Source organism: Acanthochromis polyacanthus, chromosome 10 (genome assembly GCF_021347895.1).
Source record: "Acanthochromis polyacanthus isolate Apoly-LR-REF ecotype Palm Island chromosome 10, KAUST_Apoly_ChrSc, whole genome shotgun sequence".
NCBI lineage: Eukaryota > Metazoa > Chordata > Actinopteri > Pomacentridae > Acanthochromis > Acanthochromis polyacanthus.
This window is the reverse complement of record NC_067122.1, coordinates 31,197,784-31,210,466: the sequence shown is the minus strand read 5'-3', so window position 1 is coordinate 31,210,466 and position 12,683 is coordinate 31,197,784. Positions and strand designations below refer to the sequence as shown.

The window sequence follows — 12,683 nt, the reverse complement described above, 5'->3', positions numbered from 1 at the left end:
AACCAGAACCTGTTGGAACTCCTCCTTTGTCACCCACTCATGTTGGGTCCACTCTGATTGGATTCCTGCTGCTTCTTCATGGACTAATGTGTTTTCAGGTGCCGACAATTAAATAAAATGAGTATGAATTGAGGTTAGGGCTGCTCAGTGGTCTAGTGGTTAGCACTTTCACCTTGCAGCAAGAAGATCTCCGGTTCAAATCCCGGCCTGGGATCTTTCTGCATGGAGTTTGCATGTTCTCCCTGTGCATGCGTGGGTTTTCTCCGGGTACTCCGGCTTCCTCCCACAGTCCAAAAACATGCTGAGGTTAATTGGTTACTCTAAATTGTCCGTAGGTGTGAATGTGAGTGTGATTGTTTGTCTGTATATGTAGCCCTGTGACAGACTGGTGACCTGTCCAGGGTGTCCCCTGCCTTCACCTGAGTCAGCTGGGATAGACTCCAGCACCCCCCATGACCCCAGTGAGGATAAAGCGGTGGATAGAGAATGGATGGATGGATGATTGCATTCATCATTTCACTGTCTCACACATTAACTGGGCTTTTATTGTGAAGGTCTGACCAGCTGCTGACCTACAGTAACCTCATTCCCGCAGAAAACGCTGGGTCAGCAGTTTGTGTTCCTCTCTTAGAAAACACTGAAAGCACGTTTCATTCACATCACTTTTTCAACTGCATTATTTTAAAACTGCAGGCAGAATTACAGGATCCACCAACACAGATAATATCACTGAAATATCACATGATTCTGAGCTGCGGAGAGTAATCAGATTACTGCTGAGGTGAGCAAAGGACACTAAAACTACCAAAAAGAGACACAAAAAAGCCACAAAGACACACAAAATGAACCCAAAAACAGAAACAATTCCCAGTGGAGCAGACACAGGATTTAGACTGATTCATTTGTTATCAGAACATTTAATGATTCATTTATTTGTTGACAGCAAATTCATTGTTGCAGTTTTAGTAATATTTTAATTTCAATGATAAAAGGCAAAAATACAGAACTTTTAACATAAATAAATAACAGTGCAAAGAACAGAACAGATCAGTGAAAGAAACGTGCAGAACCCCTGTGAAGAACCAACAGCTTAACCTGCAGTCAGCGCGGTGATCTCCGCCAGACTTTTATTTTGAAAGTGCTCAGCGGATGCACTCTGATTGATCATCGCTAACTGACTGATGGGTGATTTTTCATCTGGAGCTTCAGCGGAGAGCAGCAGAAGGTGCTGGATGAAGGAGGAGGAGGACAGACTGACACCGGAGAGCCCCGGACCGAGAACCGACTGACACCGGTCAGTATTCACTGTGTTCAGGGTTCCCTCAGTGTTCTCTAAGTGTTTTCCCATTAACTTCTAAGTGTTCTGACAAGATTCTCTGTTTTCTCCGTGTTCTCAGCGTTCTCTGGATGTGTTCTCTCAGTTTTTCTGCTCCCTCATTGTTCTCTTTGTGTTTGTTTTTCTGTTCTATGTTCTCAGTGTTCTCTCAGTGTTCTGTCAGTGTTCTCTCAGTGTTCTGTGCTAAAGTCACCATCTGAAGAGACAAACTCGTGTGTCTGAGGTTTGAAGGAGAAAGAAGAATCTGTGGACTGAGAGGAACTAAGAAGCAGCTTTTAAAGGTTCTCTCTGGAGAACCAAAGAGTTTGGGACAGAACCTTCATCAGAACTCAGGAAGAACAGGAGAACATTGTTTAAAGAGTGACATGTCGCAGCACAGTCCAGTAGAGTCCAAAGGAGTCCACTGGAGTCAGTTTGAGTCCAGTGGAGCCCAGTAGAATCCAGTTAAATCCATGTGAGTCCATTTGACTCTACTGGAGTCCAGTAGAACCCGGTAGAGCCCACTGAAACATCCTCAGAACATTGCAGGCAGAATGTCGTATCTTTGTTCAAATCTTCCTTTAGAGGAACGTTTGTTTATCTAACCTGACCCTGAGAACGTCCTCCAAACATCCTTTGAATCTTAAAAAGTTCTGACTTTGTTCCTTAATAACCTCACAGGAACAAGCCGTCAACCGTTCTTTGATGATTAAATGAAAACATTTCCTTAAAGTCTCTGAATTCTGAGCGGCTCACAGGTTTCTTTCTGTCTGGTGAAAATTCACATTTTGCATTTCAAAGTGCAGCAGAAACGGCAGCGACCAAAGTGTCCTGAATGAGCTTCAGACCGAAGCAGATTTCTGTTCTCCAGATGTTCCTCTTTAACCTGCTGCACTCAGCTGTCCCCAAACCAAAAGTAGATCACCACATCACCATCGGTGTGAGAGAAATGAACGTCCAGATAGACATGTCTGAAGAGTTTGGAGAAAGTTCAGTGCAATGAAACGGTGATGAAACAGAAGTGACTCCAGAATGTGAGCTCATCGTCTCATCAGAGGCTTTAAAGCAGGAATCGGTTCTGTGAGGACGCTTGGAGGGTTTGATGTGTTCGCTGAGTCTGAACAGGAAGCTGGAGAGGAAATGTCCTGAAGTCCAGGACAAGGAAGCGTTATGTTGCTGCTTCTTGTCAGACCAACAGTCCAACCCGTGAGATCTTTAATCTGCCGTCCCAGAAAGAAAACCGCCTCCAGACTTTTATCTCCAGAGATGAGTGCATCAGATCCTGACAGACTTTAGTAGTCACACTGTTAGTTTCTCTGGAGTTTTAATGTGTAACTGTAAAGTCTTTTTGTTCATGTTGTGTTGATGAAGTCGTATTGATCTACAGTCTGATAACTTTAATTCAATCATCCTTCCTCCCTCTGTCACTGATCAACCAGGCCCGTATTGATCACTCTAAGATGCTGTATTGACCTAAACCAGGTCCAGTTTTAACACTCTGAACCCAAAACCTGCAGGTTTGAGAGCTTATCTTTAATAAAACGATTATCTCTCACCAGATTCTTTAAAAAAATAACTGAATAAAAGTGTGTGTGCCTCAGCACAGCCATGAAGAGCAGTTAAAGGTTCTGATTTTCAGGTTGAAGTGCCGACAGTGTTTCCACAGAGCAGCTACTGGATGAAGAAATAAAAGCAGCACGGCTCAGAAACGCTGCCAGAGGAGCAAAGTGTTGGAGATACGTCCAGCATGGTGAAACATCTTTGTGTTGTCCATGTACAGTGAAAGAGCGACACACACTCTTTGTTATTTTTTGCAGAATCTGGTGGAAAAAAGTTACATTTCTTTAATTTATTTTTAAGTGTCCAGAAGTGTAGCCAACACACAGTGTAGCTATTAACCTGTTTGTCTTTGTATTATTTTTGTCCTTTTGTGTCGTGTTTTTGTAGCTTTATGACTCACTGTGGTTGTTTTGTGTCTTTTTGTCTCTCTTCTGTCATTTTTTGCGTTATTTTGCTTCATGTCTCTCGTCTACCATGTGTCATTTTGTGTCTCCTTTCTGTCATTTTGTGTCTCATTTTTGCTGTTTTGTGTCTCATTTGGACACTTTTGTCTTGTTTGTCTTTTCTTTTGTCATTTTGTGTCTTGTTTTTTCGTTGTTTCTGTTTCGGGTTTTTCTTGTGATTTTGTGTTTTGTATTTCTTGTTTTGCGCTTTCCATCCCTCACTTTTGTCCTTTTGTGGTCATTTTGTCTCCATATATTATAGATATTTATCTGTGTCCTCTCTGCTCTGCTCATCATCAGTAGAAAGATGTTTCACCGTGCTGGATGGATCTCCACCAGCTCCATCCTCTGTTCCCTGTTTCTGAACCATGCTTTGTTGATCATGTGTTTGATTTCCTCTCAGTCTCTCTCTGGAAACACTGCCTGCAGTTCATCTGAATGTTTTTGAGTGAGTCATGGAGAACCAGGCGTGATGAGGAGTGAACAGTTTGTACTTTTTACTGAATCTGATGCTAATGTTTTATTTTTGTGTGAGTTTTAGATGAGACCTGTAGAATAAGGACTTTTTGGTCAAATATTCTGACTTTAGGCTCTGATTTCATTACTTTTCCTGGTAGAACAACCTATCACAGATGATGCATTCAAAGACCATCTGAAAGTGGAAAATGTGAGGATTTCCACAGCTTTTGGGTGATAGTGTGTTTTTGTAGATGATTTTAATGACAGCAGGCCTAGAGGGTTTCAATGGGGGTGATCTTAAGCTTCTGTCTGGTTTTAGTTGAGTTCAGTGTCATTCTGGAGAGTTGTTTTTTTACATTCTGCTTCACAGCTGTGCTGCTTTATTTTATTGATCCATGTTGGATTTTCCTCTCTCTCTGTGGAAGCACTGCCTGCAGTTCACCTGAAGACTCTCTAAGATTTACCCTGTGGCTGATTAAATCCGCTTTTTCTAAGTAGTGAATGAGTTTTTAGTTTTTACAGAATTGGGTTGGAACAAGCTTCTTCTTTTTGTTTTTGAATGCACTGTAGAATTAAATTATTTTAATCTACTGACTTTAAGCTCATTTTATTAGTTTTTGATAGAACCGCACTTTATGGATGATGCATTCACAGACCGTCAGAAAGCAGTTTACAGCTGATAAATGGTGTAAATGTGAGGATTTTCTTGTTGCTTTTCAGCCTCTGGGGTTCAGAGGGTTAACCGGTGTTATTACCACAGTTGCTGACTGTGTCTGAGCTGATAACTGTGAGTACGATCAGCAGCTTCAGTATCTGATGTGGCCTTTGACTGGCTGTGTGTCGTGTTTAACGCAGAGCACTCGGCGGCCGACAATCACTCAGCAGATCGGCGGCAGCAGACATGTCCATCTCCACACAGCTGGGGCTGCTGCTGTGGAAGAACTTCACCTACAGACGACGACAGACGGTCAGTAAAACGCTCACTCTGGACTCATGATCCGTTAGACCCAAGAACAGCAGCAGATGTTGATCTGAGAGCAGCTGGAGACAGAAATCTGTTACACTCTCGGCTTCACTCCACCCATTCAGCGAACACTAGGTCAGACTAAATCTACCTCAGAAACCGGGATCACTGCGTCATAAATGTAGAATGGTGAAAGGTGGAGATGTGTGTCCGAAATGAGAAACACTCAACTAATCAACTAATTCACATTATTCACAATGAATCCTCCAACCAGGGCCCCTTTATGTAAGTTTTTGTGAGATGTTTCAGACATTTAGTTATTATTTTATTTTATTCATATATTTTCAACATTTTGTTATAAATTTTTGGTGTATTTCTTTCCTATTTTGACGTTTTTAACATTGTATTAATTTTCATAACATTTTTTAGACATTTGATCCATGTTCAGGTTATTTTAAGGATTTTATACATGTTTAGGGATTTATTCTTTTGTGCATTTCAGAACATTTCTCAGCAGCTCCACAGACACCTCGTTTGTCATTCGAATTCCTGGTTGTGTTTTATACAATTTGATTGCTAAAAAATGGGAAATTTGATTTTTCTTCTTCAGAAATAACAAACTTTTGAATGCATTTAGGGGTTGAAGGGACAGAATTTATAAAGTTGTGTTTATTAACTGAAGTCTGAGAATCGGTTTAATGTTCTGAGAAACTTTGGTAGTCCTCAAGCTGTTCTCCTGATTGATAATCAATAACATATATTCTATTCTAGTGATTGATAATCAATAACATATATTCTGTTCTAGTGATTGATAATCAATAACATACATTCTGTTCTGGTGATTGATAATCAATAACATATATTCTGTTCTCGTGATTGATAATCAATAACATACATTCTGTTCTCCTGATTGATAATCAATAACATACATTCTGTTCTGGTGATTGATAATCAATAACATATATTCTGTTCTCGTGATTGATAATCAATAACATACATTCTGTTCTCCTGATTGATAATCAATAACATACATTCTGTTCTGGTGATTGATAATCAATAACATATATTCTGTTCTCCTGATTGATAATCAATAACATACATTCTGTTCTGGTGATTGATAATCAATAACATACATTCTGCTCTCCTGATTGATAATCAATAACATACATTCTGTTCTGGTGATTGATAATCAATAACATACATTCTGTTCTGGTGATTGATAATCAATAACATACATTCTGTTCTAGTGATTGATAATCAATAACATACATTCTGTTCTAGTGATTGATAATCAATAACATATATTCTGTTCTCGTGATTGATAATCAATAACATACATTCTGTTCTAGTGATTGATAATCAATAACATATATTCTGTTCTCGTGATTGATAATCAATAACATATATTCTGTTCTAGTGATTGATAATCAATAACATACATTCTGTTCTCCTGATTGATAATCAATAACATACATTCTGTTCTCCTGATTGATAATCAATAACATACATTCTGTTCTAGTGATTGATAATCAATAACATACATTCTGTTCTGGTGATTGATAATCAATAACATACATTCTGTTCTGGTGATTGATAATCAATAACATACATTCTGTTCTAGTGATTGATAATCAATAACATACATTCTGTTCTAGTGATTGATAATCAATAACATATATTCTGTTCTCGTGATTGATAATCAATAACATACATTCTGTTCTAGTGATTGATAATCAATAACATATATTCTGTTCTCGTGATTGATAATCAATAACATATATTCTGTTCTAGTGATTGATAATCAATAACATACATTCTGTTCTCCTGATTGATAATCAATAACATACATTCTGTTCTCCTGATTGATAATCAATAACATACATTCTGTTCTAGTGATTGATAATCAATAACATACATTCTGTTCTGGTGATTGATAATCAATAACATATATTCTGTTCTCGTGATTGATAATCAATAACATACATTCTGTTCTGGTGATTGATAATCAATAACATACATTCTGTTCTGGTGATTGATAATCAATAACATACATTCTGTTCTCCTGATTGATAATCAATAACATACATTCTGTTCTCCTGATTGATAATCAATAACATACATTCTGTTCTAGTGATTGATAATCAATAACATACATTCTGTTCTGGTGATTGATAATCAATAACATACATTCTGTTCTCCTGATTGATAATCAATAACATACATTCTGTTCTAGTGATTGATAATCAATAACATACATTCTGTTCTGGTGATTGATAATCAATAACATATATTCTGTTCTCGTGATTGATAATCAATAACATACATTCTGTTCTCCTGATTGATAATCAATAACATACATTCTGTTCTGGTGATTGATAATCAATAACATACATTCTGTTCTCCTGATTGATAATCAATAACATACATTCTGTTCTGGTGATTGATAATCAATAACATATATTCTGTTCTCGTGATTGATAATCAATAACATACATTCTGTTCTCCTGATTGATAATCAATAACATATATTCTATTCTAGTGATTGATAATCAATAACATATATTCTGTTCTAGTGATTGATAATCAATAACATACATTCTGTTCTGGTGATTGATAATCAATAACATATATTCTGTTCTCGTGATTGATAATCAATAACATACATTCTGTTCTCCTGATTGATAATCAATAACATACATTCTGTTCTGGTGATTGATAATCAATAACATACATTCTGTTCTCCTGATTGATAATCAATAACATACATTCTGTTCTGGTGATTGATAATCAATAACATATATTCTGTTCTCGTGATTGATAATCAATAACATACATTCTGTTCTCCTGATTGATAATCAATAACATACATTCTGTTCTGGTGATTGATAATCAATAACATATATTCTGTTCTCCTGATTGATAATCAATAACATACATTCTGTTCTGGTGATTGATAATCAATAACATACATTCTGCTCTCCTGATTGATAATCAATAACATACATTCTGTTCTGGTGATTGATAATCAATAACATACATTCTGTTCTGGTGATTGATAATCAATAACATACATTCTGTTCTAGTGATTGATAATCAATAACATACATTCTGTTCTAGTGATTGATAATCAATAACATATATTCTGTTCTCGTGATTGATAATCAATAACATACATTCTGTTCTAGTGATTGATAATCAATAACATATATTCTGTTCTCGTGATTGATAATCAATAACATACATTCTGTTCTGGTGATTGATAATCAATAACATATATTCTGTTCTAGTGATTGATAATCAATAACATACATTCTGTTCTCCTGATTGATAATCAATAACATACATTCTGTTCTAGTGATTGATAATCAATAACATACATTCTGTTCTGGTGATTGATAATCAATAACATACATTCTGTTCTGGTGATTGATAATCAATAACATACATTCTGTTCTAGTGATTGATAATCAATAACATACATTCTGTTCTGGTGTTTCCTTTGATCTGAAGCCGCTACAAGATCAATTGATCAGTTGATCAGAGAAGAAGCACAATCAATAGGTTCAAATTGTTTCTTTTCATGCTACTGTTTGGTTGTCTCATCAGCATCCTCACATTATTGATTAGTATTGATTAGCAATGATCAGTATTGGTCAGCAGTGATCAGTATTGGTCAGCAGTGATCAGTATTGATTAGCAATGATCAGTATTGATCAGCAGTGATCAGTATTGATCAGCAGTGATCAGTATTGATGAGCAGTGATCAGTATTGATTAGCAATGATCAGTATTGATCTGCAGTGATCAGTATTGGTCAGCAGTGATCAGTATTGATTAGCAATGATCAGTATTGATCTGCAGTGATCAGTATTGATCAGCAGTGATCAGTATTGGTCAGCAATGATCAGTATTGGTCAGCAGTGATCAGTATTGATCAGCAGTGATCAGTATTGATTAGCAATGGTCAGTATTGATTAGCAATGATCAGCAGTGATCAGCAGTGATCAGCAGTGATCAGCAGTGATCAGTATTGATCAGCAGTGATCAGTATTGATGAGCAGTGATCAGTATTGATCAGCAGTGATCAGTATTGATGAGCAGTGATCAGTATTGATCAGCAGTGATCAGTATTGATGAGCAGTGATCAGTATTGATCAGCAGTGACTGCCAGTTGAACGTCAAATATGTGATGCTGATGATCAATAATGTCAGTCAGTGTCCTACTCTGTGTTGTTGATCAGGTGATCAATAGCTGATGATCAGAAGACACAGTGAGACTCTGGTGTTTGTTTCTGCTTCTCTGTCCATCGATCAATCAATCATTCACTCTTCATTTATTATACATGGCTTCTAAGATTAGAGATGTCAGGCTGCTTCCTGCTGCACTCAAACACTTAGTGAGCCAATCAAGAGGCTTTTAGAACACACACACACACACACACACACACACACACACATATGCACGCACACACACACACACACACACACATATGCACGCACACACACACACACGCACACACACACACACACACACACACACACACATATGCACGCACACACACACACACGCACACACACACACACACACACACATATGCACGCACACACGCACACACACGCACACACACACACACACACACACACACACACACACACACACAGTAGTATTGCCAGCGTGTGTGTTGGTGGTTGTGGTCAGACTGTAGAAGAACTACTATGATGAGAAGCCTGTGTGTGTGGTTAGATGTGTGTGTGTGTGTGTGTGTGTGTGTGTGTGTGTGTGTGCGTGTGTGTGTGTGTGTGTGTGTGTGTGTGTGTGTGTGTGCGTATTTGAGTGTGTGTGTAGTTAATGGTTTCCTGTCTCCTGACTCTTTGCGTGACTGTGTGTGTGTGCTGATGTGTGTATTGGTGTGTTTGTGGTTGAATTTTGCTGACTCTGTGTGTGTTTTTGTGTATTGTTGTGTGACTTAGTGTGTGTAAAGTTGAATTGTGTGTGTGTGATGTATGTGTCTGATTGTGTGTTTATTTGAACCCCAGGAGTGTGTGTGTGTCTTAATTGTGTTTTTAACCTGCATGTGTTTTCATTGTGTGTTTCCATGTTTGTGTGTTTCAGTATGTGTTTATTAACTGTGTGTTCCTCATGTGTGTCTCAGCTCCAGCTGCTGGCGGAGATCATCTGGCCGCTCCTCATCTTCTTCATCCTCATCGCCGTGCGTCTGAACTACCCTCCATACGAGCAGCATGAGTGTGAGTTCATCCGATGTTCTTCGGTTCTCGTGTCATTCTACAGCTTCTCTGAACAGAACCCAGCCCCTGGAGGCTTTCTGGGCAGGAACTAAGAAAGGAAAGACTATTTTGCTTCAAAATGAAATCAGATTCCTGCAAATTTTCTTAATTTAATTACAAATATAAAAAGTAAAGCAACAGATATTGTAGCACAGTTCTTCACATCGCATCTGCTGAATCATTTAGTCTTGGTGGCCTCCCTCTCTAGTCTCTTTCTCTTTCACAGGAGTCATAGAGTCTTGGTGGCCTCCCTCTCTGGTCTCTAGTCTCTCCTTCAGAGGAGTCATAGGAGTCTTTGTGGCCTCCCTCTCTAGTCTCTTTCTCTTTCACAGGAGTCATAGAGTCTTGGTGGCCTCCCTCTCTGGTCTCTAGTCTCCCCTTCAGAGGAGTCATAGAGTCTTGGTGGCCTCCCTCTCTGGTCTCTAGTCTCTCCTTCAGAGGAGTCATAGAGTCTTGGTGGCCTCCCTCTCTGGTCTCTAGTCTCTCCTTCAGAGGAGTCATAGGAGTCTTTGTGGCCTCCCTCTCTAGTCTCTTTCTCTTTCAGAGGAGTCATAGAGTCTTGGTGGCCTCCCTCTCTGGTCTCTTTCTCCTTCAGAGGAGTCATAGGAGTCTTGGTGGCCTCCCTCTCTAGTCTCTCCTTCAGAGGAGTCATAGAGTCTTGGAGGCCTCCCTCTCTGGTCTCTAGTCTCTCCTTCAGAGGAGTCATAGTCTTGGTGGCCTCCCTCTCTGGTCTCTAATCTCTCCTTCAGAGGAGTCAAAGAGTCTTGGTGGCCTCCCTCTCTATTCTCTTTCTCCTTCAGAGGAGTCAAAGAGTCTTGGTGGCCTCCCTCTCTAATCTCTCCTTCAGAGGAGTCATAGAGTCTTGGTGGCCTCCCTCTCTGATCTCTAGTCTCTCTTTCAGAGGAGTCATAGGAGTCTTTGTGTCCTCCCTCTCTGGTCTCTAGTCTCTCCTTCAGAGGAATCATAGAGTCTTGGTGGCCTCCCTCTCTATTCTCTTTCTCCTTCAGAGGAGTCATAGAGTCTTGGTGGCCTCCCTCTCTGGTCTCTTTCTCCTTCAGAGGAGTCATAGGAGTCTTGGTGGCCTCCCTCTCTAGTCTCTCCTTCAGAGGAGTCATAGAGTCTTGGAGGCCTCCCTCTCTGGTCTCTAGTCTCTCCTTCAGAGGAGTCATAGTCTTGGTGGCCTCCCTCTCTGGTCTCTAATCTCTCCTTCAGAGGAGTCAAAGAGTCTTGGTGGCCTCCCTCTCTATTCTCTTTCTCCTTCAGAGGAGTCATAGGAGTCTTTGTGTCCTCCCTCTCTAGTCTCTCCTTCAGAGGAATCATAGGAGTCTTGGTGGCATCCCTCTCTAGTCTCTCCTTCAGAGGGGTCATAGAGTCTTGGTGGCCTCCCTCTCTGGTCTCTAGTCTCTCCTTCAGAGGAGTCATAGGAGTCTTTGTGTCCTCCCTCTCTAGTCTCTCCTTCAGAGGAGTCATAGGAGTCTTGGTGGCCTCCCTATCTGGTCTCTAGTCTCTCCTTCAGAGGAGTCATAGGAGTCTTTGTGTCCTCCCTCTCTAGTCTCTCCTTCAGAGGAATCATAGGAGTCTTGGTGGCCTCCCTCTCTGGTCTCTAGTCTCTCCTTCAGAGGAGTCATAGAGTCTTGGTGGCCTCCCTCTCTGGTCTCTCCTTCAGAGGAGTCATAGAGTCTTGGTGGCCTCCCTCTCTGGTCTCTCCTTCAGAGGAGTCATAGAGTCTTGGTGGCCTCCCTCTCTAGTCTCTCCTTCAGAGTAGTCATAGAGTCTTGGTGGCCTCCCTCTCTGGTCTCTCCTTCAGAGCAGTCATAGAGTCTTGGTGGCCTCCCTCTCTGGTCTCTCCTTCAGAGCAGTCATAGAGTCTTGGTGGCCTCCCTCTCTAGTCTCTCCTTCAGAGCAGTCATAGAGTCTTGGTGGCCTCCCTCTCTGGTCTCTCCTTCAGAGGAGTCATAGAGTCTTGGTGGCCTCCCTCTCTAGTCTCTCCTTCAGAGGAGTCATAGAGTCTTGGTGGCCTCCCTCTCTGGTCTCTAGTCTCTCCTTCAGAGGAGTCATAGAGTCTTGGTGGCCTCCCTCTCTGGTCTCTAGTCTCTGTTCTAGATAGATCTCCATGTGTTCCATATACAGGTGACTCTATAAACATTCACTGCTGCTCCTGTGGTTATTTATTTGATTCATTTTAATTTAGGTAATGACTTACTTTAGCTTTGCTATTTTAAATTACTTTGTAGAAATTTGTTTTCACTTTGACATGAATGAGTCTTTTTAATCATTGCTGTCCGATAAACCAAAATAAATTGAAAAGCAGTAAAAGGGAAAAGCATCCAGGGGAAGTGAACACTTAGCATATGTAGATGTACAGATACTGTATTTTCAGAATTTCACACAGAAATGTGCAGCTGCTCTGAACCCAGTCCGTTCTTATTGTTTCAGTAGAAAATAAGCAGGTTGCAGTGATTTAAAAAGCACCAGATGCTAGCTGTTTATGTTGCTGCTTTCAAGCTGATGGGGCTGAAAGTAGAGTCACTCTGTTACCAGCACAGGAGGAAATGGAGGCTTCACTCGAGATAATAAACTATTTCCATGTTTCCAGCCTCTCCAGACGTTTCCTCTCTACTCTGCTCATCATCTGTAGAAAGATGTTTCACCATGCT

At 40.1% G+C, this 12,683-nt stretch overlaps 1 protein-coding gene across 1 annotated transcript in view; it reads left to right on the top strand.

Annotated features, from left to right (window-relative positions):
- The first annotated feature begins 1,168 nt into the window (after window positions 1-1,168).
- abca1b (ATP-binding cassette, sub-family A (ABC1), member 1B) overlaps window positions 1,169-12,683 on the top strand; it is an 84,289-nt gene continuing 72,774 nt past the window's right edge. Inside the window, 3 exon segments of the mRNA XM_051954028.1 lie at window positions 1,169-1,294; window positions 4,633-4,744; window positions 9,894-9,987. Of these exon segments, the coding sequence (XP_051809988.1) occupies window positions 4,679-4,744; window positions 9,894-9,987 (160 nt within the window). The 5' untranslated portion in view covers window positions 1,169-1,294; window positions 4,633-4,678.